General features: G+C 37.7%; 1 protein-coding gene and 1 pseudogene across 6 annotated transcripts in view; one reads left to right on the top strand and one right to left on the bottom strand.

The window, feature by feature from the left end:
* ATRX (ATRX chromatin remodeler) overlaps positions 1–26,084 on the top strand; it is a 296,636-nt gene that overhangs the window by 48,436 nt on the left and 222,116 nt on the right. For all 6 annotated transcript variants that reach the window (XM_045994716.1, XM_045994715.1, XM_045994713.1 and 3 more), the window contains exon 3: positions 25,465–25,520. In XM_045994716.1, the coding sequence (XP_045850672.1) occupies positions 25,465–25,520 (56 nt within the window). The remainder of the gene's footprint in view (positions 1–25,464; positions 25,521–26,084) is intronic.
* LOC123934549 lies at positions 11,290–11,680 on the bottom strand (annotated as a pseudogene).

The raw sequence follows: 26,084 nt of genomic DNA, 5'->3' as shown, positions 1-26,084 counted from the left end.
TATATGTGTAATTAGAATCTCAGAAGGGGGAAAAGATAGAATGGGTCAGAAACCTAGCTGAGCATTTTCTGAAAGTGATGAAAGGCATCAAGCCATGGATTCATTAAACTCTGTGAACCTCAAGCAGGATAAATATAAAGAAAATGATAACTAGATAGTATTATAATTAAGCTCCTAAAGAACAAAAAACCAAGAGAAAAACTTATACGCAGACAGGAAAAAAAATTACTGCTTTCAAGGGAAAAGCAAAAACAATGATAGCACAGTCAACAACATGAATGATAGAAGCTACATGATAATGAAATGATTTCTTTAAAGTATGAAATGAAAATAATTGCTAACTTGGAACTGTATATGCATATGCAGTGAAATCATCTTTCAAAAGTGAAGGTGGAGTTAATATAGACAAAAATGAGAACTCTGTTATGTCAGTAGACCTACAATAGAAGAAATATTAAAGGGTTTTCTTAAATCAGAAGGTAAATAATTTGAAATGGCAACACCTAAATGTAAGAAGTATTGAGTAATGGGAATGGTAAGTAGGTGGGTAAAACTAAATATATAGTGTTATCTAATCTTCAGTCCTTATTCTTAATTCAAAAATTGCTCCAACAGTGTTTTTATAGATAAATTTTTCCTCCCAAGTCAAGTATCCACCTGAAGACAACATATATAGGCAGCATATACTTGTCTTGTCTAAAAAGACTCTTTTATTTTCATTTTCATTTAAAAAAGATTTTATTTATTTATTTGAGAGAGTGTGCATGCAAGAGAAGAGTGGTAGGAAGAGGAAGGGGGAAAGAGTCTCAAGCCGACTCTGCTGAATGTGGATGATGGGCTCGCTCTCACCACCCATGAGATCATGACCTCAGCCGAAACCAAATTGGATGCTTAACTGACTGAGCTAACCAGGCGCCCCTCTTTAGTTCTTTTATTTTTTAAAGAAGATTTTATTTATTTATTTGACAGATTGTGAGAGAGGGAACACAAGCAGGGGGAGTGGGAGAGAGAGTAGCAGGCTTCCTGCAGAGTGGGGGAACCTGACAAGGGGCTCGATCCCAGGACCCTAGGATCATGACCTGAACCAAAGGCAGATGCTTAATGACTGGGGCGCCCAGGCACCCCCTCTTTAGTCCTTTTAAATCTAAAACCGTTTCTTTGTCTGTTGGAGCCATGATACTTTTGACAGGTCTATTACGTTGGTGGCATTGATGTGAATTTGTCTGATTAGTTAAATTAGATTCAGGTTATTTATTTTTGTTGGGGTTAATATGTGGTGTGGCGTTCTTGTCAGTACATCATATCACAAGGCACATGATAAAATTTTTTCTTTTTTTAAAGCTTTATTGTTTTAAAAGATTTAATTTATTTGACAGAGAGTGCACATAAGTGCACAAGCAGAGGGAGCGGCAGGCAGAGGGAAAGGCAGAAGCAGGCCCCCTTCTGAGCAGGAAGGCTGATGTGGGCTGCATCCCAGGACCCTGGCATGATGGATGACCTGACCTGAAGGCAAATGTTTAACCAACTGAGCCACCCATGCGCCCCTGTAATTTTTTCTTTTATTGGTGTTATTAACTTAGGTTACTTGACTGTGGTTGTTATGCTGGATTAATCCACTACGAATTTAATGATTTATTCCTTTCTAACTAATAAGTAATTCGTAGGATATTACTGTGAAACTATTTAGGTATTCTTTTTCATTATCAAAAGTTAACTTACATGTTTTCTGTTGCAAATAACCGCAAACATGGCAACTTATAATAATCCAAATGTATTATTTCACAGTTCTGTAGGTCAGGAGTCCAGTGAGCCTTTCTGGGCTCTCCTTAGGGTATCACAAGGCTAAAGTTAACGTATCATTGAGACTATGTTCCTTTCTGAAAGCTCTGTGGAAAAATCCATGTCTGTGCTCATTTAGGCTGTTGCCAGATTTCAAGTCCTTGTGGTTATAGGTATAAGGTTCCCATTTCTTGCTGGCTGTTGGCCAGGTTCCTCTGTCTTAGCTTAAGGCTGTTTGTATTTCTTCTTTAATGGTCCTCTCCATGTTGAAAACCAGCATGTTGAGTCTCATGCTTTGAACCTAACTCTTTTGCTTGCTTCTTCAGCCATCATCTGGAGAAATTGAATTACCTTTAAGGACTCATGTGATTACATTAGCCAAATTCCTTTCACCCCTCCCTCCAATTCTTAAGGTCAGTGGTGCTGTTTTACATAGTACAGTCATGGAAGTGGCATTTCCTCACATTCATAGGTTCTGGAGATTAGGGAGCATGAAATCTTGGGGGCCATATGTAGAAATTCTGCATACTGTAGTATCCATTCATGATTTTTGGCTGTATGATATATTACTTTGATGGGTTCCAAATGCTGAATAATCTTATTATTTATATGTTTTAGTTGATAGATTACTATAAGTATATGGGAGGGCTTTACATTCTATTCTCTCTTCATTTGTTTAATTTGTATATGCTAATATTCTTTCTTTGTTAATATCTCTATCATTATTTATTTCAATGTTCTTTTGTATCACTGGTGGTAAGTGGGAGCTCCTTCTGTATGGCTCCTGCTAACCCTTTTGCACATCACCATTCTAGAGCACTTCGTTACTTTCTGCCCTCATAAGATGTTGAATGTATATTTTGCATTGTCCTTTACCTGGCCCAGAAATCAGTTATTTCTCCAAGGAGTTCCAGTTCCTTTTAATGAGATACTGTATTTAGAAAACAAATCTGGGGCGCCTGGGTGGCTCAATGGGTTAAGCTGCTGCCTTCGGCTCAGGTCATGATCTCGGGGTCCTGGGATCAAGTCCTGCATCGGGCTCTCTGCTCAGCAGGGAACCTGCTTACCTCTCTCTCTCTCTGTGCCTGCCTCTCTATCTACTTGTGATCTCTCTCTGTCAAATAAATAAATAAAATCTTTAAAAAACAACAACAACAACAACAACATCTGGTTGTACAGTGTTCTGTTCATTGCCACCAGGACATCTTTGGTTACAGACCCTTTCACAGAGAAAGTGGATATCTGTGTTAATATTTTCATGAATTGATATTGATAGTTTTGTTTTTTCATTAATTTTTTTTTAAAAATTCTAGTATAACTAAAATGCAGTTTTATATTATTTTCAGGTGTACAGTATAGTGATTCAGCAATTCTGCACATTAAGAGTACTCTAAGTCCCTTTCATTTACTTCACCTACCCACCTGCCTTCTGGTAACCACCGATTTGTTTTCTTTTGTTTGTGACTTTTTTTCTTTGTTTTGTTTCTTAAATTCCATATACAAGTGAAATCATATAGTATTTGTCTTTCTCTGACTGACTTAATTTTGCTTAGCACTATATCCTTTAGATCTATCCATGTTATTGCAAATGGTAACATTTCATTCTTTTTTTTTTAAGATTTTATTTATTTATTTGACAGAGAGAGATCATAAGTAGGCACAGAGGCAGGCAGAGAGAGTGAGAGGGAAGCAGGCTCCCTGCCGAGCAGAGAGCCCGATGTGGGACTCAATCCCAGGACCCTGAGATCATGACCTGAGCCGAAGGCAGCGGCTTAAACCACTGAGCCACCCAGGCGCCCACATTTCATTCTTTTTATGGCTGAGTAATATTCCATGGTATATACATACCACATTGTCTTTATTCATCTATTGATGAACACTTGAGTTGCTTCCATATATTGCCTATTGCAAATAATCTGCAGTAAACATAGGTGTGCACATATCTTTTCAAATTAGTGTTTTTGTGTTTTGGGGTTAATACCCAGTGGTGGAATTATTGGATCATATGGTAATTCCAATTTTAGTTTTTTGAGGAACTTCTATATGGTTTTCAATAGTGGCTGCACAGTTTGCATTCTTGGCAACAGTGCGCAAGGGTTGCTTTTTCTTCACATCCTTGCCAACACTTGTGGTTTCTTGTGCTTTAAATTTCATCTGTTCTGATAGGTGTGAGGTGATATCTTATTGTGGTTTTGATTTGCATTTCCTTGATGATGAGTTGATGTTGAACATCTTTTCATGTTGGTCATCTGTATGTATTCTTTGAAAAATTTTTCTTGATGTCTTTTGCCCATTTTTAAATTGGATTATCTGTGGGTTTTTTGGGGGGGGTGTTGAGGTGTGTAAGTTCTTTATATATTTTGGATACTAACCCATTATTGGATATGTCATTTGCAAATATCTTCTCCCACTCAGTAGGTTGCCTTTTAGTTTTGTTGATTGTTTCCTTTGCTGTGCAGAAGATTGCATTTTGATGTAGTTCCCATAGTTTATTTTTGCTTTTGTTTCCCTTGCCTCAGAAGACTTACCTAGAAAAATGTTGCCATGGTAGATGTCAGAGAAATTACTGTCTGTGTTCTCTTCTAGGATTTTTATGGTTTCAGATCTCATATTTAGGTCTTCAGTGCATTTTGAGTTTATTTCTGTGTATGGTATAAGAAAGTGGTCCAGTTTCATTCTTTTTTTTTTTTTTAAGATTTTTATTTATTTATTTATTTGACAGAGAGAGAGAGAGAGAGAGATCACAAGTAGGCAGAGAGGCAGGCAGAGAGAGAAGAGGAAGCAGGCTCCCTGTTGAGCAGAGAGCCGGATGCGGGACTCCATCCCAGGACCCTGAGATCATGACCTGAGCTGAAGGCAGAGGCTTAACCTACTGAGCCACCCAGGTGCCCTCATTCTTTTGACTGTTGTCTGGTTTTCCCAGTATTTGCTGAGGAGTCTTTTTCCCATTACATATTCTTTTCTCTTTTGTTGAAAATTAATCAACCATATAATCTTGGATTTATTTCTGGCCTATTATGTTCCATTGATCTATGTGTATTTTATTGTGCCAGCACCATACTTTTGATTACTACAGCTTTGTAGTATATCTTGAAATTTGGGATTGTGATACCTTCAGTTTTGTTCTTCCTTTTCAAGATTGCTTTGGTTATTTGGGGGCTTCTGTGGTTCTGTACAAATTTTAGGATTGTTTGTTATAGTTCTGTGAAAAATGCTGTTGGTATTTTGATAGGGATTGCGTTAAATGTGTAGATTGCTTTGGTTAATATAGACATTTTAACATTGTATGTTCTTCCAATCCATGAGCATGGAATGTTTTTCCATTTCTTTGTGTCCTTTCTTTCACAAGTGTTTAGTTTTCAGAGCACAGATCTTTTGCCTGCTTGGTTAGGTTTATTCCTAGGATCTTCTTGGTTTTGGTAAAATTATAAATGGGATTATTTTCTAGTACTTTTTAAAGAAATTTTAGAATTTTAGAAAAAATTTAGAAAATTTTTTCTAGTACCTCATTAATGCATAGAAATTCAGCAGACTTCTGTAGATTGATTTTATATCCTGCAGCTTTATTGAATTTGTGTATCAATTTTACTAGTTTTTTTTGTTGGTCTTTAGAGTTTCCTTCATTATAGTATCATGTCATCTGGAAATAGTAGAAGTTTGTCTACTTCCTTACCAATGTGGATGGTTTTTATTTCTTTCTATTTTCTGATTCCTATGGCTAAGACTTGCAGTACTGTATTCTGTAATAGTGGTGAGGGTGGACATCCCCTGATTTGTTCCTCACCGTAGGGGAAAAGCTCCCAGTTCTTTCCCCATTAAGGACGATGGCAGCTATGGTTTGTTTTTGTTATAAATGGCCTTTATTATTTTGAGGTATGGTCCCACTAAACCTACTTTGAGTGTTTTTGTTATGAATGGATGTCATACTTTGTCGAATCCTTTTTCTGCATCTTTTGATATTATCATATGGTTTTTATCCTTTCTATATTGGATGAGATGTATCTCATTGACATATTTGTGTATATTGACTCACCTTGCATCCCAGGAATAAATCCTGCCTGATCATGGTAAATGATTCTTTAATGTATTGTTGGATTCACTTTCCTAATATTTGGTGAGGAATTTTGCATCTCTCTTCACCAGGGACATTGCCCTGTGGTACTCTTTTTTTAGTGGAGGCTTTATCTGGTTTTGGTATCAGGGTTACACTGGCCTGATTGAGTTTGAAAGCTTTTTTTCCTCTTCTGCTTTTTGGAATAGTTGAGAAAAATAGGTATTAACTCTTCAAATGTTTGGTAGAATTCAGCTGTGAACCATCTGATTGTTGATTTTTGTTGGTTGTTTTTGAATACAGATTCAGTCTTAATGCTGGTATTAGTCTGCTCAAATCAAATTTCTTACCGATTCACTTTTGGGAGATTTTGTTTCTAGGAATTTTTCCATTTTTTGTAGGCTGTTCAGTTTGATGGCATATACTTTTTTTTTTTTTTAAATTACTCACCTATCCAATTCCCCCCCCCCCCCTTTTTAAAAAGATTTTATTTATTTATTTGACAGAGATCACAAGTAGGCAGAAAGGCAGGCAGAGAGAGAGAGAGGAGGAAGCAGTCTCCCCGCTGAGCAGAGAGCCCTATGTGGGGCTCGATCCCAAGACCCTGGGATCATGACCTAGGCCAAAGGCAGAGGCCTTAACACACTGAGCCACCCAGGTGCCCCGGCATATACTTTTTCTTAATATTCTCATATAATCCTTTGTATTTCTGTGTTGTTGGTTGTTATTTCAACTCTTTTCATTTCCAGTTCTGTGTTCTCCCTCTTTATTTTTTGATGAGTCTGGATAAGGTTTTTAATTTTGTTGATTTCTTCAAACAACCAGCTCCTGGTTTCAGTGATCTGTTGTATTTTGTTTCTTTTTTGCTTCTGCTCTTTTTTTTTTTAAAGATTTACTTACTTATTTGACAGAGCACATGCGTGCGAGCGGTGGGAGGGGCAGAGAGATGGAGACCCCCTTACGAGTGGGGATCCTGATGCAGGTCTTCATCTTCTAACTGGGAAGATCATGACCTGGGCCTAAACCAGGAGTTGGGCCCTCAACCGAGTGAGCCACCCAGGTGCCCGTATTTCTGCTCTTATTTTTATTATTTCTTTCTGCTGTTTGGGTTTCATTTGTTATTCTTTTCTAGTTCCTTTAGGTGTAAGTTTATTTGGGGTTTTTCATACTTCTTGAGGTAGGCCTGTTTTGCTGTAAACTTCCTTCTTGGAATAGCTGTGTCTGGAAAGATTTTGGACTATTGTGTTTTTGTTTTCACTTATTTACATTTATTTATTTTTTTATTTTATTTTTTTTTTTTGTCAGAGAGAGATCACAAGTAGGCAGAAAGGCAGGCAGAGAGAGAGAGGGGGAAGCAGGCTCCCTGCTGAGCAGAGAGCCCGATGTGGGACTCGATCCCAAGACCCTGAGATCATGACCTGGGCCGAAGGCAGCGGCTTAACCCACTGAGCCACCGAGGCGCCCCTATTTACGTTTATTTTTAGTTCCTCTTGGATTTCTTGTTTGTTTGTCCCATTTACTGTTTATTGGCATGTTATTTAATCTTCACTTTTTTTAAGATTTTATTTACTTATTTGACAGACAGGGATCACAAGTAGAGGCTGGCAGAGAGAGAGAGGGAGAAGCAGGCTCCCTGCTGAGCAGAGATCCCGATGCGGGGCTCGATCTCAGGATCCTGGGATCATGACCTGAGCTGAAGGCAGAGGCTTTAACCCACTGAGCCACCTAGGTACCCCCTAATCTTCATGTTTTTATGTGCTCTCCACATTTTTTTCTTGTGGTTGATTTTATTTTTATTTTTATAATTTTTTAAACTTTATTTATTTATTTGACAGAGAGAGAGATCAGAAGTAGGCAGAGAGGCAGACGGGGGTTGGGGAGGAAGCAGGCTCCCTGCTGAGCAGAGAGCCCATGAGGGGCTCAATCCCAGGACCCCTGAGACCATGACCTGAGCTGAAGGCAGAGGCTTAACCCACTGAGCCGCCCAGGCACCCTCTTGTGGTTGATTTTAGTTTCATAGTGCTAGAGTTAGAAAAGATACATGGTATGATTTTCACCTTTTTGAATTTTTGGAGACTTGTTTTGTGGCCTAACATATCATCTGTTTTGGGGAATGTTCCATGTGTATGAGAAAAGAATGTGTATTCTGCTGTTTTTGGGTGGAATGTTCTGAATGTATCTATTGGATTCATATGTTCAATGTGTCCTTCAAAGTCACTATTTACTTTTGATTTTTTGTTTGGATGATATATTGATGTAAATTAAATCCCCTACTGTTATTGAATTACTGTCAGTTGCTTCCTTTAGGTTTGTTATTAGCTGCTTTGTTTTTATGTGTGCGCCCATGTTGGGTTCATATATATTTGCAGTTGTTGTATTTTCTTTTTGGATTGTTCCCTTTATGATTATGTAGTCTCCTTTTTTGTCTCTTACAGTTGATGTTTTAAAGTCTATTTTGTCCTATATAAATATTGCTAGTTTAGCTTTCTTTTCACTTCCTTTCACATAATAAATATTTTTCCATCCTTCACTTTCAACTTGCATGTATCTTTAGGTCTGAAGTGAGTCTTTTGTAGGTAGCACATTAATGAATCTTGCTTTATTTTTTTATTATTTTAAAGATTTTATTTATTTGATATATATAGAGGGATCACAAGTAGACAGAGAGGCAAGTAGAGAGAGAGGGGGAAGCAGGCTCCCTGCTGAGCAGAGAGCCCAATGTGGGGCCCGATCCCAGGACCCTGATGAGATCGTGACCTGAGCCGAAGGCAGAGGCTTAACCCACTGAGCCACCCAGGCGCCCCTGGATCTTGCTTTATTATTGCTTCCTTCACTTTTATGTCTTTTGATTGGAGTATTTAGTCCATTTACATTCAAAGTAATTATTAATAGTTACGTATTTATTGGCATGTTATCTATTTTATGATTGTTTTTGTAGTACTTCTGTCTCATTTCTCTTGCTCTCATTGTTTGCTTCTGTTCATTAGTGATATGCTTGGATTCCTTTCTCTTTATGTTTTGTGTATTCCTTACGAGCTTTTGACTTCTGGTTACCATTATGCTTATATATGTCATCTTCTGAATATAAGCTGATGGTTGATTAAGTTCAGACCTATTCCTAACGCACTAAAGTTTTACTTTTCTCCCCACCCCACCATATTGTCATATATGGTGTCTTATTTTTCATCCTTTTATTTTGTGAATTCTTCTATTTCTTAGATTTACTTTATTTTACTGCTTTTGTGCTTCCTTTCTTCTTACTCCTTAGGGTATAACCTTCTCACTCAGATTATCCCTCTTAACATTTCTTGTAAGGCTGGTTTAGTATTGACGAATTTAAGTTTTATTTGTCTGGGAGCTCTTTATCCTTCTGTGAATGATAGCATTGTTGGTAGAATACTCTTTTTTGTTCAAATTTTTATAAATTCCAATTAGTTAATATAATAGTATAATACTGGTTTCAGAAGTAGAATTTAGTGCTTGATCACTTACATATAAAGCCCAGTGCTCATTACAACAAGTACTCTGCTAAATACCCATGACCTATTCAGTCCATCCCCCACCTACCTTCTTCCATCAGCCCTCAGTTTGTTCTCTGTCATTAAGAGTCTCTTTTGGTTTATTTTCCCCCCTTCCCATATGTTCATCTGTTTTGTTTTTAAACTTCACATATGAGTGAAATCATATAGTATTTGTCTTTCTTTGACTAACTTATTTCACTTAACACACTTTAGATCCATCCATGTCACTGAAATGGCAAGATTTCATTCCTTTTGATGGCTGAGTAATATTCCTCTCTCTGTGTGTGTGTGTGTGTGTGTGTGTGTGTGTGTGTGTACACCACATCTTCTTTATCCATTCATCAGTGGATTGACCTTTGGGCTCTCCCCATAGTTTGGCTATTGTTGATACTGCTGTAAACATTGGGGTGCATGTACCCTTTCAAATCTGTAATTTTGTATCCTTTTGGTAAATACCTAATAGTGCAATTTTTGGGTAATAGCATAGGTCTGTTTCCTCTTTCTGAGGAACCTTCATAGTGTTTTCCAGAGTGGCACCAGCTTGCATTCCCACCAACAGTGTAAGAGGTTCCCCTCCTCCATATTCTCGCCAATATCCGTTGTTTCCTGTGTTACTAATTTTAGCTATTCTGACAGGTGTTAGGTGTTATCTCATTGAAGTTTTGATTTGTATTTCTCTGATGATCACTGATGTCAAGCGTGTTTTCATGGGTTTGTTGGGCGTCTGTATGTCTAGGGTAGCTGTTTTTCACATTCAGTGATGTTGAGCATCTTTTCATATGTCTGCTGGTCAGATTTTTGTCTGAATATTGATGCTATAACTTTATTTTTTCATACTTTATATTTTTTAAATATTAAATGATTTACTGTAATAAAGTATTTTCAAATTTAAATTTCTTCATTATTTAATAATAAATGATTATGTAATCATTTATTGTTTAGGTAATGATACAAAATGCTGAGTAAAAGAACACATGTACCCAGCCTTATAACATGAGTAAAACATTGAAAAACAATCATAAAGATAAGTATATACTACAACTTTAGACAACCATTAGGAAGGAGAGGTATCCAGTGTCATACAAGTTTTTATAGTGAGGAGATATAGGCACTTACCAACTGCATTGGATTTTTTTTTTTTTTTGAGAAGATGTCTATTCATGCCTTTTGCCCATTTCTTAACTGGGTTTTTTTTTTTTTTTTTTCTTTCTTAACTGGGTTATTCATTTTTTTGGGTGATCAGTTTGATAAGTTCTTTATAGATTTTGGATAATGACCCTTTATCAGATATGTCATTTGCAGATATCATCTCTTATTTTATAGGCTGCCTTTTAATTTTATTGTTTCCTTTGCTGTGTGGAAGTTTTTTTTATTTTGATGAAGTCCCAATAGTTCATTTTTGCTTTTGTTTCCCTTGCCTCTAGTCAACATGTCTAGTAAGAAGTTGCTACCACTGAGGTCAAAGAGGTTTCTGCCTGTGTTCTCTACTAGGATTTTGTTGGTTTCCTGTCTCACATTTAGGTCTTTCATCCATTTTGAATTTATTTATGTATATGATGTAGGAAAGTGGTCCAATTTTATTCTTCTGCATGTTGCTGTCCAGTTTTCCTAGCACCATTTGTTGAAGAGACCGTCTTTTCTCCATTGGATATTCTTTCCTGCTTTGTCGAAGATCAGTTGATCACAGAGTTGAGGTTCCATTTCTGGATTCTCTATTCTGTTCCATTGATTTAAGTGTCTTTTTTGGTGCCAGTACCATACTGTCTTGATCACTGTAGCTTTGTAATATATCTTGATGTCTGGAATTGTGATACCAACATTTTTTTTAATTATCTGACCCATTCAAACAATTTATTTTCAGCGTAAACATATAAACTCAACATGAGAAGCCTAACTAAAGCAAGCAACACCAACAAAACCGAGACAGTTTCTCTTCTTCTAAGGTTTAGGATTTTCCCAGAATTCCTTATACATGGAATAGCCCATACCGAGAGTCATTGCTTCCACAACAAAGCCTTGGGCTGTCACACACATGTTGATCAGGTGAACAGACATTTTAGTATTTCCCCTCCTCTTCAATTTATATAATCCCTATGCAACAATTGCTGCAGATGCCACCATTCCAATAGGAACAATCAGTTCCTCTCTAGCTTTTGGGATAAGTTTAGATCCCTGGTCTTCATCATATGAAGAAAGAGAAACATTTGTGCCAGTTGACATAGTGGCTGAAGAATCCTCCTACACTGAGAGGACTTAGGCTCCTGGTAATAAATATATTTTAACCATGTATCTTCTTCCAGTCCTTGAGCATGGAATGTATTTCGGTTTCCTTGTGCCCTCTTTAGTTTCTTCCATCAGTGCTTTATAGTTTAGAGAGTACAAATCTTTTACCTCTTTGGTTAGATTTATTCCTAGATATCTTATGGGTTTTGGTGCAGTTGTAAATGGGAGCGATTCCTTGATTATTTTTTTTCTCCTGCTTCATTTTGGTGTTTTGGTGTATAGAAATGCATCCAATTTCTGTACCTTGATTTTGCTGAATTCATGTACTAGTTCTAGCATTTCTTTGTGTGTGGGATCTTTCTGGTTTTCTTTTTTTTTTAAGATTTTATTTATTTATTTGACAGACAGAGATCACAAGTAGGCAGAGAGGCAGGCAGAGACAGAGAAAGAGGCAGGCAGAGACAGAGAAGGAAGCAGGCTCTCCGCTGAGCAGAGAGCCCGATGTAGGGCTGGATCTCAGGACCCTGGGATCATGACCTGAGCTGAAGGCAGAGGCTTTAACCCACTGAGCCACCCGGGCGCCCCATCTGGTTTTCTACATAGAGTATCATGTCATCTGCAAATAGTGAAAGTTTGGCTTCTTACTTGTCAATTTGGATGTCTTTTCTTTTTGTTTGATTTCTGAGACTAAGACGTCCAGTAGTATGTTAAATAGTAATGGTGAGAGTGGATATCCCTGTCTTGTACCTGACCATAGAGGAAAAACTATCTTTTTCTGCATTGAGGTTATTGGCTGTGGGTCTTTGGTATATGGGCTTTGTGATGTTGAGGTATGTTCTATCTATACCTTAATTGCTAAGCAAGAATGGATGCTGTATTTTGTCAAATGCTTTTTCTCCATCTATTGAGAGGATCATATGATTCTTTTCCTTTCTTTTATTAATGTGGTTTATCACATTGATTTGCATATATTGAACCAACCCTGCAGCCCAGGAATAAATCCCACTTGATCATGGTGAATAATCCTTTTAATGTATTGTTGAGAATTTTTGCATTCTTTTTCATCAGGGATCTTGGCCTGTAATTGTCCTTTGTAGTGGGGTCTTTGTATGGTTTTGGAATCAAAGTAATCCTGGTTTTGTAGAAGGATCTTGGATGTTTTCCTTCCCTTTCTACTTTTTGAGCATCTTGAGAAGACTAGGCATTACTTCTTTAAATGTCTGTTAAAATTCCCCTGGGAAGCCATCTGGGCCTGAACTTTTGTTTGTTGGAAGATTTATTTTTTTAAGATTTATTGATTTATTTATATAAGAGAGAGAGAGAGAAAGTTGAGGGGAGGAGCAGAGGAAGAAGCAGACTCCCTGCTAAGTCTAAGGCAGATGCTTAACTGACTGAGCCACCCAGGTGACCCTGTTGGGAGGTTTTTTTTTTAAGATTTTATTTTTTATTTATTTGACAGAGATTACAAGTAGGCAGAGAGGCAGGCGGGGGCGGGGTGAGGGAGAAGCAGGCTCCCCGCTGAGCAGAGAGCCCAATGTGGGGCTCGATCCAGGGACCCTGAGATCATGACCTGAGCCGAAGGCAGAGGCTTTAACCCACTGAGCCACCCAGGCGCCCGGGAGATTTTTTTTTTTAACATTTTATTTATTTATTTGACAGAAAGGAAGAGGACAGAGAGACAGCAAGAGAGGGAACACAAGCGGGGGAAGTGGGGGTGGGAGGGGGAGAGGGAGAAGCAGGCTTCCCGTGGAGCAGGGAGCCTGATGGGGGCATCAGGGCTTTATCCCAGCAGTGAGATTATGACCTGAAGCGAAGGCAGACACTTAATGACTGAGCCACCAGGTGATTTTTGATTACTGATTATTGATTACTCAGTCGGTTTAAATTTTCTATTGCTGTTTTGGTTTTGGTAGTTTGTGTGTTTCTAGGAATTTATCTTCTAGTTTGCCCAGTTGGCAAGTAATTTTTTTTAAAAGATATTATTTATTTATTTGTCAGAGAGAGATGGGGAGAGAGAGAGAGCGAGCGAGCACAGGCAGACAGAGTGGCAGGCAGAGGCAGAGGCAGAGGGAGAAGCAGGCTCCCTGCCGAGCAAGGAGCCCTATGTGGGACTCGATCCCAGGATGCTGGGATCATGACCTTAGCCGAAGGCAGCTGCTTAACAAGTAATTTTTCATAATATTCTCTTATAAGTGTTTGTATTTCTGTGGCATTGGTTGTAATTTCTCTTCTTTCATTGGTGGTTTCATTTATTTGGGTCCTTTCTCTCTTTTTTTAATTCTAGCTAGTGGTTCGTCAGTTTTATTAATTCTTTCAGTGAATGAGCTCTTATGTTCATTGGTCTGTTCTGTTTTTTTTCTTGTTTTGTTTTGTTTTTGTTGTTGTTTATATATCCTTTATTTCTGCTCTAATCTTCATTATTTCCCTTCTCCTGGTTTTTACTTGCTCTTCCTTTTTCTAGTTCCTTTAGGTTTGAGTTTAAGTTGTTATTTGAACCTTTTCTTGCTTCTTAATGTAGGCCTATATTTCAGTTTACTTCCCTCTTAGGACTGCCTTTGCTGCATCCGAAAGGTTTTGGACTGTTGTGTTTTCATTTTCATTTGTTTCCATGTATTTTTTTTATTTCTTCTTTCGTTTCCTGGTTAACCCTTTTATTATTTAGTAGGATGCTCTTTAACCCCCATGTATTTGTGGTCTTTCCAATTATTTTCTTGTGGTTGACTTAAAGATTCCTAGTATTATGATCAAAAATATGAATGGTCTGATCTCCATCTTTTTGTACTTAGGGCTGATTTGTGATCCAATATGTGATCTGTTCTGGAGAATGTCCATGTGCACTTGAAAGAATGTGTGTTCTGCTCCTTTAGGATAAAATATTCTGTAATTTTAATATCCTCTCTTTATCACTATTTTTTGCCATTTTAATTACTGTGTGTCTTTTTTTTTTAAAGATCTTATTTATTTATTTGACAGAGAGAAAGATCACAAGTAGGCAGAGAGGCATGCTGAGAGAGAGAGAGAGGAAGGGAAGCAGGCTCCCTGCTGAGCAGAGATCCCGATGCGGGGCTCGATCCCAGGACTTTGAGACCGTGACCTGAGCTGAAGGCAGAGGCTTTAACCCACTGAGCTACCCAGGCGCCCCAATTTTGGTGTGGACCTCCTTGGGTTGATTTTTTTGGGGAGTCTCTCTGTATCTCTCTATGGATCTGGATTTCTGTTTCCTTCTTTAGATGTGGTAATTTTTCAGGTATTATTTCTGCAAATAAACTTTCTGCCTCATTTTGTCTTTCTTCTCTTTCTGGGATCCCTATACATTCCTATGCTTGATGGCGTTGCTGCGTTCCTTTAATCTGCTCTCATTTTTTATTCTGTTATTTCTCTTGTGTAGCTTGATTACCTTCCAGTACTCTGTCTTCAAGGTCACTGATGTGTTTTTGTGCTTCCTCTAGTCTACTATTTATTCCCTCTAGTGTAGTTTTAATTTCATTTATTGTGTTCTTCATCTCTGCTTGGTTATTTTTTTTAAGATTTTATTTTTGTTTGACAGAGAGAGAGAGAGAGCGATCACAAGGAGGCAGAGCACCAGGCGGTGGGGAGGGGGAAGCAGGCTCCCTGCTGAGCAGAGAGCTGGATGTGGGGCTCTATCCCAGGACCCTGAGATCATGACCTGAGCTGAAGGCAGAGGCTTAACCCACTGAGCCATCCAGGTGCCCCAACTGCTTTTTTTTTTTTAATCTCTTTTTGAGGTTCTCAGTGAGATCCTCCACTCTTGTCAGTTCCAGTGAGTATCTCTAGGACCATTACATTAAATTTCTCTTCGGCATATTGCTTATCTCTGTTTTGCTTGCTTTTCTTCCTGTCATTTTTTTCCCCCCATTTGGTGCATATTCTTTTTTCTCATGTTGTCTCACTCTCTGTGTCATTTATATGTGTTAGGAAAGTCATCTGTGTGTTTTATACTTGTAAGTAATGGTCCTTTGAGGAAGATTTCCTGTAGTTCTCTGCATTGCAATATCCCCTGTTCACCAGAACCTTGCATTTCCGGGGTCTCTCCTGTATGTGTTATGTGCACCATACTGTTGTGGATGAGCCACAGTTTTCTTCAGTGCAGTTGGATCCAATGTTTGGGACAAAGTTTGGTCCCTACATTGTTAATAGGCCAGTCTGGGGACAGTTGTGTTTGAGTTGGCTTATATGAGACATTTGCAGGGTGCACTTAACTGAACTACAGGGTACTCTCCGTGTATTGTCCCCTGAGACTTGCATAAGTGAGTGGGGCCTGCCATCATACCATTTGTCTGCCCTCCGCCTTCTGCAGGGCTGCATTTGAACTTGTCTGTATGCTTCTTTGTCTCTTCCCCCAGGGCATGAGTCATTTTGTTGTATTGTTCTGGCCACTTTTAGGTCTGCTTGCACAGTGCTAGTGTTTTGGTTCTTCTTTAGGTGGACTTTTGCTATTGGGTTCAATGGGCCATATTGGAAGGAGAGGTGGGGGTGTGGGCAGGGCCCATAGTATCAGCAACATATGCACATTAATCTGCTCTAGAGGGGACCTGGAGATGCTTTAGAGAACTCTAACAGAGGGCATGGTCTACTGTTTGCAAGTTAGGTGAAGAGTGTTCTCTGGTTCCTGGTATCAGGACTAGAGGTTGGGGAGGTTAAGTGGTACCTGCCCACTCTTTTGTTCTTGGAGTAGTCTCCTGAAGATCCTTTCCCCTCCTGTGCAGGTTCTCAGATAAGTAAATAAATCAGTTTCCTTACCGTAAACTTGCTTCTATGTGGTATCTCACTGGGGTTGTTTTTCATGCTGGCTCTTTAAGGGCAGCGACTCCATTTCCTCATGCTCGGTGGTTTTCCCAGAGCCCAGGCTGCTGATTTTTGAAGTTCAAAGTATTGAGCCCCACTGATTATGAGAATTTTCAATGTTAAGTTTCTCTCATTTTCTTTCTTTTTTTTTTTTTTTTTTTTAAGTTTCTCTCATTTTCAAAGCCAAATGTTATGGGGCTCCTTCTTTCCAGTGCAGGCCCCCCATGCCTGGGGAACCCGGTATGGGGTTTGCTCTTCTCCCTTCTCTGTGCTTGTGGTTTCCTTTACCCTGGCAGACAGTCTGTGGGTCAATTTTGTTCTTAACCATGTCTGTGCCCTCTCTACCATTTTTTTTTAATTTATTTGACAGAGAGAGACCACAAGTAGACAGAGAGGCAGGCAGAGGGAGAGAGAGGGAAGCAGGCTCGCCGCTGAGCAGAGAGCCCGATGTGGGACTCGATCCCAGGACCCTGAGATCATGACCTGAGCTGAAGGCAGCGGCTTAACCCACTGAGCCACCCAGGCGCCCCCCCTCTACCATTTTTGATGCGACCTCTTCTCTATGATTGCTGTGGAGAATCTGTTTTACCAGTCTTTGGCTTGTTTTCTGTGTTATTTACACTGATGTAGGTGTTATTTAGGTGTTTCCATGGGTGAATGGGAGCTTAGGACCCTTCTACTCCAGTATTGTCTCCTAAAGTTGATATTGATACTTTTAATTCTAATTTGTTACCACAGATTTCATTGTAGTCTTCCTCTTTTTGTATTTTAACTTCTTTCTGTAACAGAAATCTGGCCCTGCTGTCCTCACTTCTTGTACTCATTTGCTCAGTCCTCATGTTATCTACCTGGTTTCAAATTTGCTAACCATACCATCACAACAGAGAAACCTAACTAGCATTAAGTATTTGCTTTAAATTTTCTTTGTCTTTAGAATGACATTATATTGTCAAGAGTTCTGTGTTTGGGTAGATGGGGAATTATGCCTCTGGCGGTGGTAGACTGGCTTCATTTACACAAGCAGATTATCTCCCACAGATATAAAGTCTGACCAAAATACTGAAAATAATTATTTGAAGGAACTGGAAAGTGACAAAAAGCAGACACAAATGGGAGGGGAGTGAACACATGGAGGAAGGAAATACTTTGTGGATTCACATTTGTTAAGCCTTTTTTCCTTATGGAAAGTGCCATTTAGCTCAGTTGGGGGCAGTTAAGACTTGCATAGAAATCTGCATTCATATTGGATGAAGTATGAAGAAATTTAGGGGAACCCTAGCAGCTTTTGTAAAATGAAGGGGGTGGATTCCATTCAAAAGAGAGCTACAAATTGAGAACTCCAAAAGCTTCAAAAACTCCAACCATACCTGTGATTGAATTGTTCAAGTGCAGCCCAGATTCCAGGTAGCTCAGTTATGGGCTAAAAGAACAGTAGAAAACTTTTAGTTGGTTCCAGTACAGGGTAAACAGTTTGGGGTTTGATTTCAATTAAGTTAACTGCCTGCCTCTTCATAACAGAAATATCAGCTCTTTGGAGGAACATAGTAGGCTGCAGTGTCTTCATTTTATATTTAACAAATGACCTGTACCAATCCAAAAATACTAGATAGATGAAGAAATAAGAAATGTGACCCATGCTCGAAAAGGAAAGAAAATCAATAGACACCAATCTGCAGATGACTCAAGCTTTGAGATTAGCAAACAAGAACATGAAAGCAGCAATTATAACTAAGCTCAAGCACAAAAAGGCAAATATGTTTATGATGAACAGAGAGATAGGAAATCTTAGCATAGACGTAAAAACTGTAAAACCCCATTTTGAAATTCTAGAACTAAAAAATACAATTTTGAACAACAGATCATTGTACTTGACAGGAGATTAAAGGTAGCAGTATAAATGTTAGTGAATTTGATGACAGACTAATAGAATTTATCCATTTGAGACTAGAAAACATTAAAAAAGGAAGTGTGTGGATACTTGCTCTTCAAAGCTTTTCCCTAGTAAAACTGTATAGTTATCAATCAAATGCATGCAAAGAGTAAGAAAGATTATGTAATCCATGCTCAGGAAAAAAAAGTCAGTGGAAATTCTCAGTGGACCCAGCATTTTATAGTTATCCATATACTAATTTTGCATATATTTTGTTAGGTTTTTACATAAATGTTTTAGGTATTTGGGGTGCTATTTTAAAATCTGTTGTTATATGTATTTTGTATTTTATTTGTTCATTGCAGGTATGTAGGAATTTTATTCTCATTTTATGTTGTCCTTGCATCTGTGAACTTGCTGTAGGGAGGGTTTTTTTATTTTTAAGATTTTATTTATTTATTTGACAGAGATTACAAGTAGGCAGAGAGGCAGGCAGAGAGAGAGGAAGAAGCAGGCTCCCTGCCAAGCAGAGAGCCCGATGTGGGGTTCGATCCCAGGACTCTGGGATCATGACCGGAGCCGAAGGCAGAGGCTTTAACCCACTGAGCCACCCAGGCGCCCCTGTAGGGAGGGTTTTTGTTTATTTTTTACCTTGTAGATTCCTTGGAATTTTCTACGTAATCTTGTCTGAAAATAGGGACAGTTTTAGTTGTTTCGTCTGTGTGCATTTTAATTCTGTTGCTTGCCTCATTATGCTGGATAGGAGTTTTTATATTTTCCATCATTATCTTGAATGGTGATGGCACACGTTCTCTTGATGTTTCTGATTTTGGTGGTAAAACAGTCAATCGTTCACTGTTAAGTATGATGGTTCCTGTAAAAATGATTTTTGTAAAGACTGTCAAGTTGAGGATGTTTCCCTCTATTACTAGTCTTCTGATTATTTTTTACAGTGACATTTATATTCAGATAATTATAGATTCACATACAGTTGTAACAACATATAGAGGTCTTATATACACTTTGTCTATTTTCCCCATAATGGTAACACTTTCTCAAACTATAATATGTTATTGTAATCAAGTTATTGATATCTACAGATCTGGTTCAGATTTCCTAAGTTTTCCTTTATTTGTATGGGTTTATTGAGTTTTATACAGTTTTATTACTTGGGTTGCTTCATAGCTCCACCTCTATTGTCATATATCCACTGTCACAGATTAGTCATCTTGCCCTTTCATAATCATGCTCACCTCCCTAACCGATTCCTGCCCAGGCCTAACACTTGGCAATCACTAATCTGTCCTCCATTTCTAAAGGTCTGTCATTTGAAATATGTTAAATAAATGTAATTATATGTATATATGTATTTGGGATTTGTTTTTTTCACTTAGTGTAATTCCCTAAAGACTCATCTGAATTTTATAGCATGTACCAGTAGTTATTTCCTTCTTATTGCAGTGTGTAGTGTTCCATGGTATGGATATACTACAGTTTGTTTAATCATTCACCTGTTAAGGGACATCTGGACTGATTCCATATTTGAGATATTACAAATAGAACTGCTGGTGAACATTTGTGTGAGCTACATTTTCATTTCTCTGGGATAAATGCCTAGGAGTGCAGTTGGTGGGGTCATGTGATGGTTGCTTATTTATTTTAAGATACTCCTAAACTGTAAACTGAGTTCCAGAGGGGACCCACCATTTTATATTCCCAAAACAATGTATGAGTGACTCACTTTCTCTGCATCTATACCAGCATTTGGTGTTACCATTGTTTCCTTTTTAATTTTATGTACTGTGGGAGATAATTAATGATATCTTATGGTTTTAATTGGCATTTGCCTAATGACTAATAACACTTTTAACACTGTTATTGAGATATAATTTGTATAGCATAAAATTTACCCATTTAAAGTATATAATTTAGTAGTTTTTATATTTCACAGATGTGTAACCATCACCATAATTGTATAACCTTTTTATCACATGGAAAGAAACATCCCCACCCCCTCACTAATGTACCAAGCAATCTCACTAATCTTTCTTGGTTTTATGGATTTCCCTCTGGACTTTTCTTATGCATGGCATTGTATAATATGTGGTCTTTTGTGACTGGCTTCTTTCACTTAGTATAATGTGTTCAAGGTTTATCTGTGTTGTAGCATGTTTTAATACTTAATTCTTTTTTATGGCCAAGTAACATTCTTTTATATGACATTTATTTTATCTGTTCATGGATATTTGTCTTGTTTACAGCTTTTGGCTGTTGTGAATAATGCTGCTATAAACATTTGTAAACAAGTTTGTGTATGGCAGTGTATTTTCATTTTTCTTGGGTACACACTTAATGACTAGAATTGCTGAGTTGTATGGTAACTACATTAAATCCTTTGAGGAAATGCCAAAATGTTTTCCGAAGTGTCTGCACCTTTTTATGTTCAGCAGTGTATGAGGATTCTGATTTCTTTGCATCCATGACAACAGTTACTTTCTTTTTGATTTTTAGCCTTCGTAGTGCATGTGAAGTTGCGTCTCATTTTGGATTTCGTTTTCATTTACCTTATGGCTAATGATATTGAGCATCTTTTCATGTGTTTGTTGGTAATTTGTATATATTTTCCTTGGAGAATTGTCTCTTCAGACTGTTTGCCCAGTTTTTAATTGGGTATTTGTTTGTGTTACTGACTTTTAGCATTCTTTATATATTCCAGACTTTTTATTATGATAAAATTTAGCATTTTAACCAATTTTAAGTATACAGTTCTCTGGCATTTAGTGCATTCATGTGGTTTTGCAAACATCACCACCATCTATCTCCAGAACTTTTCTTCTTTAAAGGAAACTCTGTACCCATTAAGCACTAACTTTCCAATCCTCTCTTCCCTAGCTCCTGACAACCACCATTCTACTTTCTGTCTCTATAATCTTGACTACTTTAGGATCCTCATATAAGTGAGAGGGCTAATACAGCTTTTGTCCTCTTGTGTCTGGCTTATTTTACTTAGCATAATGCCTTCAAGGTTCATCAGTGTTGTGGCCTATATCAGAATGACCTTTTTAAAGATTTTATTTATTTGACAGAGAGAGAGATCACAAGTAGGCAGAGAGGCAGGCAGAGAGAGAGGAGGAAGCAGGCTCCCTGTGGAGCAGAGAGCCCGATGCGATGCGGGGCTCAATCCCAGGACCCTGAGATCATGACCTGAGCTGAAGGCAGAGGCTTAATCCACTGAGCCACCTAGGCGCCCCCAGAATGACCTTTTTAAAGCTGAATAGCATTCCATTGTATGTACATAGCATGTTTTGTTATTCATCTGTCAAGGGGAACTTGGTTCAGATACATGATTTGCAAATATTTTCTCCCATTTTGTTGGTTGTCTTTCATCTTCTTGATGGTGTCCTTTGAAGCAGAAAAGCTTTTGATTTTGATAAAGTACAGTTAATCTAATTTTCTTTTTATTGCTCATGTTTTTGGTATCTAAGAATTCATAGTACTAAACTTGAGGTCACAGCATTTTACCCCTATATTTTCTTCTAAGAGTTTTACAGTTTTAACTCTTTAGATTTTTGATGCATTTGGAGTTAACTTTTGTATGTGGTGTGAGGCAGGGCTCCAAGTTCACTTTTTTCATGTGGATACATAGTTATGTTAACATCATTTGTTAAAAAGACTATTTCCCCACTGAATGATCTTGGCATCCTTATTGAAAATCAGTCGGGGGGAGGTGAGGAAGGGAAGAAAACCAGTCAACCATGGTTTTATTTCTGGACTTTCAGGTTTTTCTTTTTTTGACTATCCTTTGTCCATCCTTTTGCCAGTACTACACTATATTAATTAAAGTTGTTTTATAGTAAGTTTTGAAATTGTGAAGTGTGAATCTTCCTATTTTGTTTTTTATTTTGAAGGCAAATTTGGCTATTCCTATTTAATTCTATACAGATTTTTGAATGAGCTTGTCAATTTCTAGAAAAAAGTCAGCTAGGATTCTGACAGGGATTGCATTGTATTAATGGATCAGTTTGGGGACTATTATCATCTTACTGTTGGATTGTTTTCTTTATTTTCAGGTCATTCTTTATAAGTGAGTAGAAATACAGTTGACTTTTTTATATTATTCTTGTATTTTTCAATCTCTGTACTCTTTTACTAGTTCTAATAGTTTTTTTGGTGGATTCCATGGATTTTCTACATATAAGATAATGTCATCTCCAAAGAGAGATAGTTTTACTTCTTTGTTTTCAATCTTGATGCCTTTTATTTCTTTCTCTTGACTGCTTGCTCTGGCTAGAATCTCCATTATAATATTGAATAGAAGTGGCAAGAGTGGATTTCCTTTCCTGTTTCTAATCTTGGGGAGGAAAGGATTCAGTCTTTCACCCTTAATATGATGTTAACCAGTGGGTATTTTGTAGATAGTTGAGGATGTTCCCTTTTTTTTAGGGTCTATTAAAATAGCTTTTAGTTTTTAGAGCTGTTTTACTTTTTAAAAATTTTCAAAGATTTTATTTATTTAAGAGAGGGAATGAGAGAGAGAGAGAGAGAATGCACAAACCAGGGGAGGCGCAGAGAAGCAGTCTCCCTGCTGAGCAAGAAGCTGGATGTGGGGACTCCATCCCAGGATTCTGGGATCATGACCTGAGCTGAAGGCAGTGGTTAGCGAACTGAACCACCCAGGTACCCCAGAGCAGTTTTGGGTTCACAGAAAAATTGAATGAAAAGTACAAGGATTTCCTATATCTTCCTCCCCACACATGCACAGCTTACCCCATTGTCAACAGGCAACACCACACCTGTACATTTCTTACAGTTGATGAACTTACACTGACAAGCCATTATCACCTAGAACCCATAGTTTGCATTAGCTTTCACTCTTGGTGTTATACATTGTAAGGATTTTGACACATGTGTAAAGACATGGGTCTACCATTGTAGTATCATACAGGTTGGTTTCACTACACCTAAAATTCTCTGTTCCATCTATGCTTTCTTCCCTTCCCCTTAAACTCCTGGCAATCATTGATATTTTTACAGTTTCCATGGCTTTGCCTTTTCCAGTATGTCATAATAGGTGGCCTTTTCAGATTGGGTTCTTTCACTTGGTAATAAACATTCAGGGTTCCTCCATCTCTTTTTTTTTTTTAAAGTGATGACTGCTACTCCATTGTCTGGATGTACCAGGGTTAATTTATCCTATTCACTTTGTGAAGAATATGTTGGTTGTTTCCATGTTTTGGTGATTATGAATAAAGCTACTCATAAAGATCTTTACATAAATAAAAAGGGTGTTTATGTAAAATTAAGGTGTTCATAAGCATCTGTGTGCAGGTTTTGAGTGGATTTAGTTTTCATCTTATTTGGGTAATTATCACGGAGTGTGATTGCTAGATCAAATGGTAAGAGAATAGTTAATTTTGTAAGAAACTGCCCAAATGTCTTCCAGAGTGGTTGTACCATTTTCCCTTCCCAACAGCTATTGAAGGAGACTTGTGTTGCTCCACATCTTCACCAGCATTCGGTGTTGTCAGTGTTCTGCATTTATCCATTGATTGTATAGTACTATCTGCTTGTTTTAATTTCCAGTTCCGTCATGACATGTGATGTGGAGCATCTTTTCATGTGCTTGTCACTTGTGTATCTTTGGTAAGATATCTTCAGATCTTTTGCCCATTTCTAATGATGTTGTTTATTATTATTGAGTTCTTTGTATCTTTTAGATGATAGTCCTTTATGAGATTTGTCTTTTGCAGATTTTCTCCCCCTCTGTGGGAGAAAGACTTGTCTTTTATTCTGTTGAAGTTTGCTAGTATTTTGTTGAGGACATTTCTTTCTATATTTGTGATAGCATTCTGTAGATTCCTCTTTTTGTGGTAACTTTACTGGTTTTGGTATGATACTGGTCTCATAAACATTAATTGGGAAGTATCCCTCCTTTTTATATTGGAAGAGTTTTTGAAGAATTTTTTTTGAATGTTTGGTATATTTCGGTGGTGAAGGCATCTGAACCTTTGCTTTTTTATGAGTAGTTTTTGATTACTAATTCAGTCTCTTCAGTTATGGGTCTATTCACATTGTGTATTCTTTAGTCAGTTTTGTTAGTTTATGTGTGTTTAGGAATCTGTCCATATTTTGTTTTCTAATATTTTGGCATACAATTGTTCATGATATTCCTTTGTAATTTGTTTATTTCTTTAGGGTAGCTTGTAATGTCCCCTTTTTAATGTCTGATTCTAGTAATTTGAGTTCAGCTCTTTTTTCTTGGTCTAGCTTATGGTTGCTTAATTTTGTTAATCTTTTCAAAGAACTAACTTGGGTTTCGGTGATTTTTCTATTCTGTTTCATTAAATTTAGCTATAATCCTTATTATAATTTCTTTCCCTCTGCTTCCTTTAGGTTTAGTTTTCTGTTATTTTTCCAGTGTCTTAGGTGAGGGGATATAAAATTTAATAATAGTATGATTGTATTGTTAGTAAAAGATGGAGGTTAAATTTTAAGAGAAAATACTGAGAAGATTACAATAAGAAATGTTTGGACACCAAACTACTGTTTTCAGAAACTTAGTGCTTTTTAAAAAACATCTTCTTTTTTAAAGATTTTATTTATTTATTTGACAGAGGGAGAGAGAGCAAGCACAAGTAGGGGGAGTAGTGGGCCGAGGGAGAGGGAGAAGCTGGCTCCCCTCTGAGCAAGGAGTCCGATGTGGGGCTCAATCCTAGGGCTGCGAGATCATAACTTGAGCTGAAGGCAGTCTCTTAATGACTGAGCCACCCAGGCTCCCTGGAAACTTAGTGTTTTTATTTATTTTTATTTATTTATTTTTAAGGATTTTATTTGTTTACTTGTCAGAGAGAGAGAGCACAAGCAAGGGAAGTGGCAGGCAGAGGGAGAAGCAGGGTCCTCGGCTGAGCAAGGAGCCTGATGCAGGACTCATCCTAGGAGCCTGGAATCATGACCTGAACTGAAGGCAGATCCTTAACTGACTGAGCCTCCCAGGCATCCCTAGAAACTTAGTGCCTTTTAAAGAAGGAGTTAGTGTGTCAAGGGAGTGGTTCTGGTGAGAAAATTCTTCTAGGAATATTTTAATGTGAGTAATATAGTACCAGTACTGTTGTACTTCATAGATTGAAAAATGTCTTCTTGGAGTTGTAGTATTGGTGTTCTGTTTGATAATGCTTTGAAGAGATAAATAAAGTTTTTATTTCTTCTCTTTTAAGAAAAAGTCAGTGGTTCTGGAAATAACTCAGATATGATGGAAAACAGCAAGGAAGAGGTAAGACTAATTAAAAGCATTTAAAAGATACTTACTAATTGCTAATAACCAACTAGAGTATATGTTACTGGATTGATTCTGTTTTTTTTTTTTAATATTTATTTATTTATTTTAGAGAGAGAGTGAGTGAGCACATAACAGGGAGGGGAAGAGGGAGAGGGAGAGAGAGAGACTCAAGCATACTCCACGCTGAACATGGAGCCCAACACATTGCTCAGTCTCATGACCCTGAGATCATGACCTGAAATGAAACCAAGAGTTGGACACTCAACCGACTGTGCCACCCAGGCACCCCAGATTGCTTCTATTTAAGTTTACTGTTATGCTGAAGTATTATGATACTTCATTTTGGGTAGTTGTTTATTTTTAGAAGGTGTTCATTGTTTTTATTATTGTGTGGTTCACTTTAGCAATATACCTAAAGTCAGACAACTGAAGACTTACTAACAGATAAGTATTTGAACATTATTGTATTGCAGTGGTGCTCAAGGTTGTTGTTATGGGCAAGATTCCATGGTTTTGACATCTCTCAAAACTGGATATTTAGAGTATCTTAAGCATTAT

The sequence above is a fragment of the Meles meles genome, chromosome X (assembly GCF_922984935.1).
Source record: "Meles meles chromosome X, mMelMel3.1 paternal haplotype, whole genome shotgun sequence".
Lineage (NCBI taxonomy): Eukaryota > Metazoa > Chordata > Mammalia > Carnivora > Mustelidae > Meles > Meles meles.
Note: the sequence above shows the minus strand (reverse complement) of the source record. Positions and strands in the feature narration are given on the sequence as shown.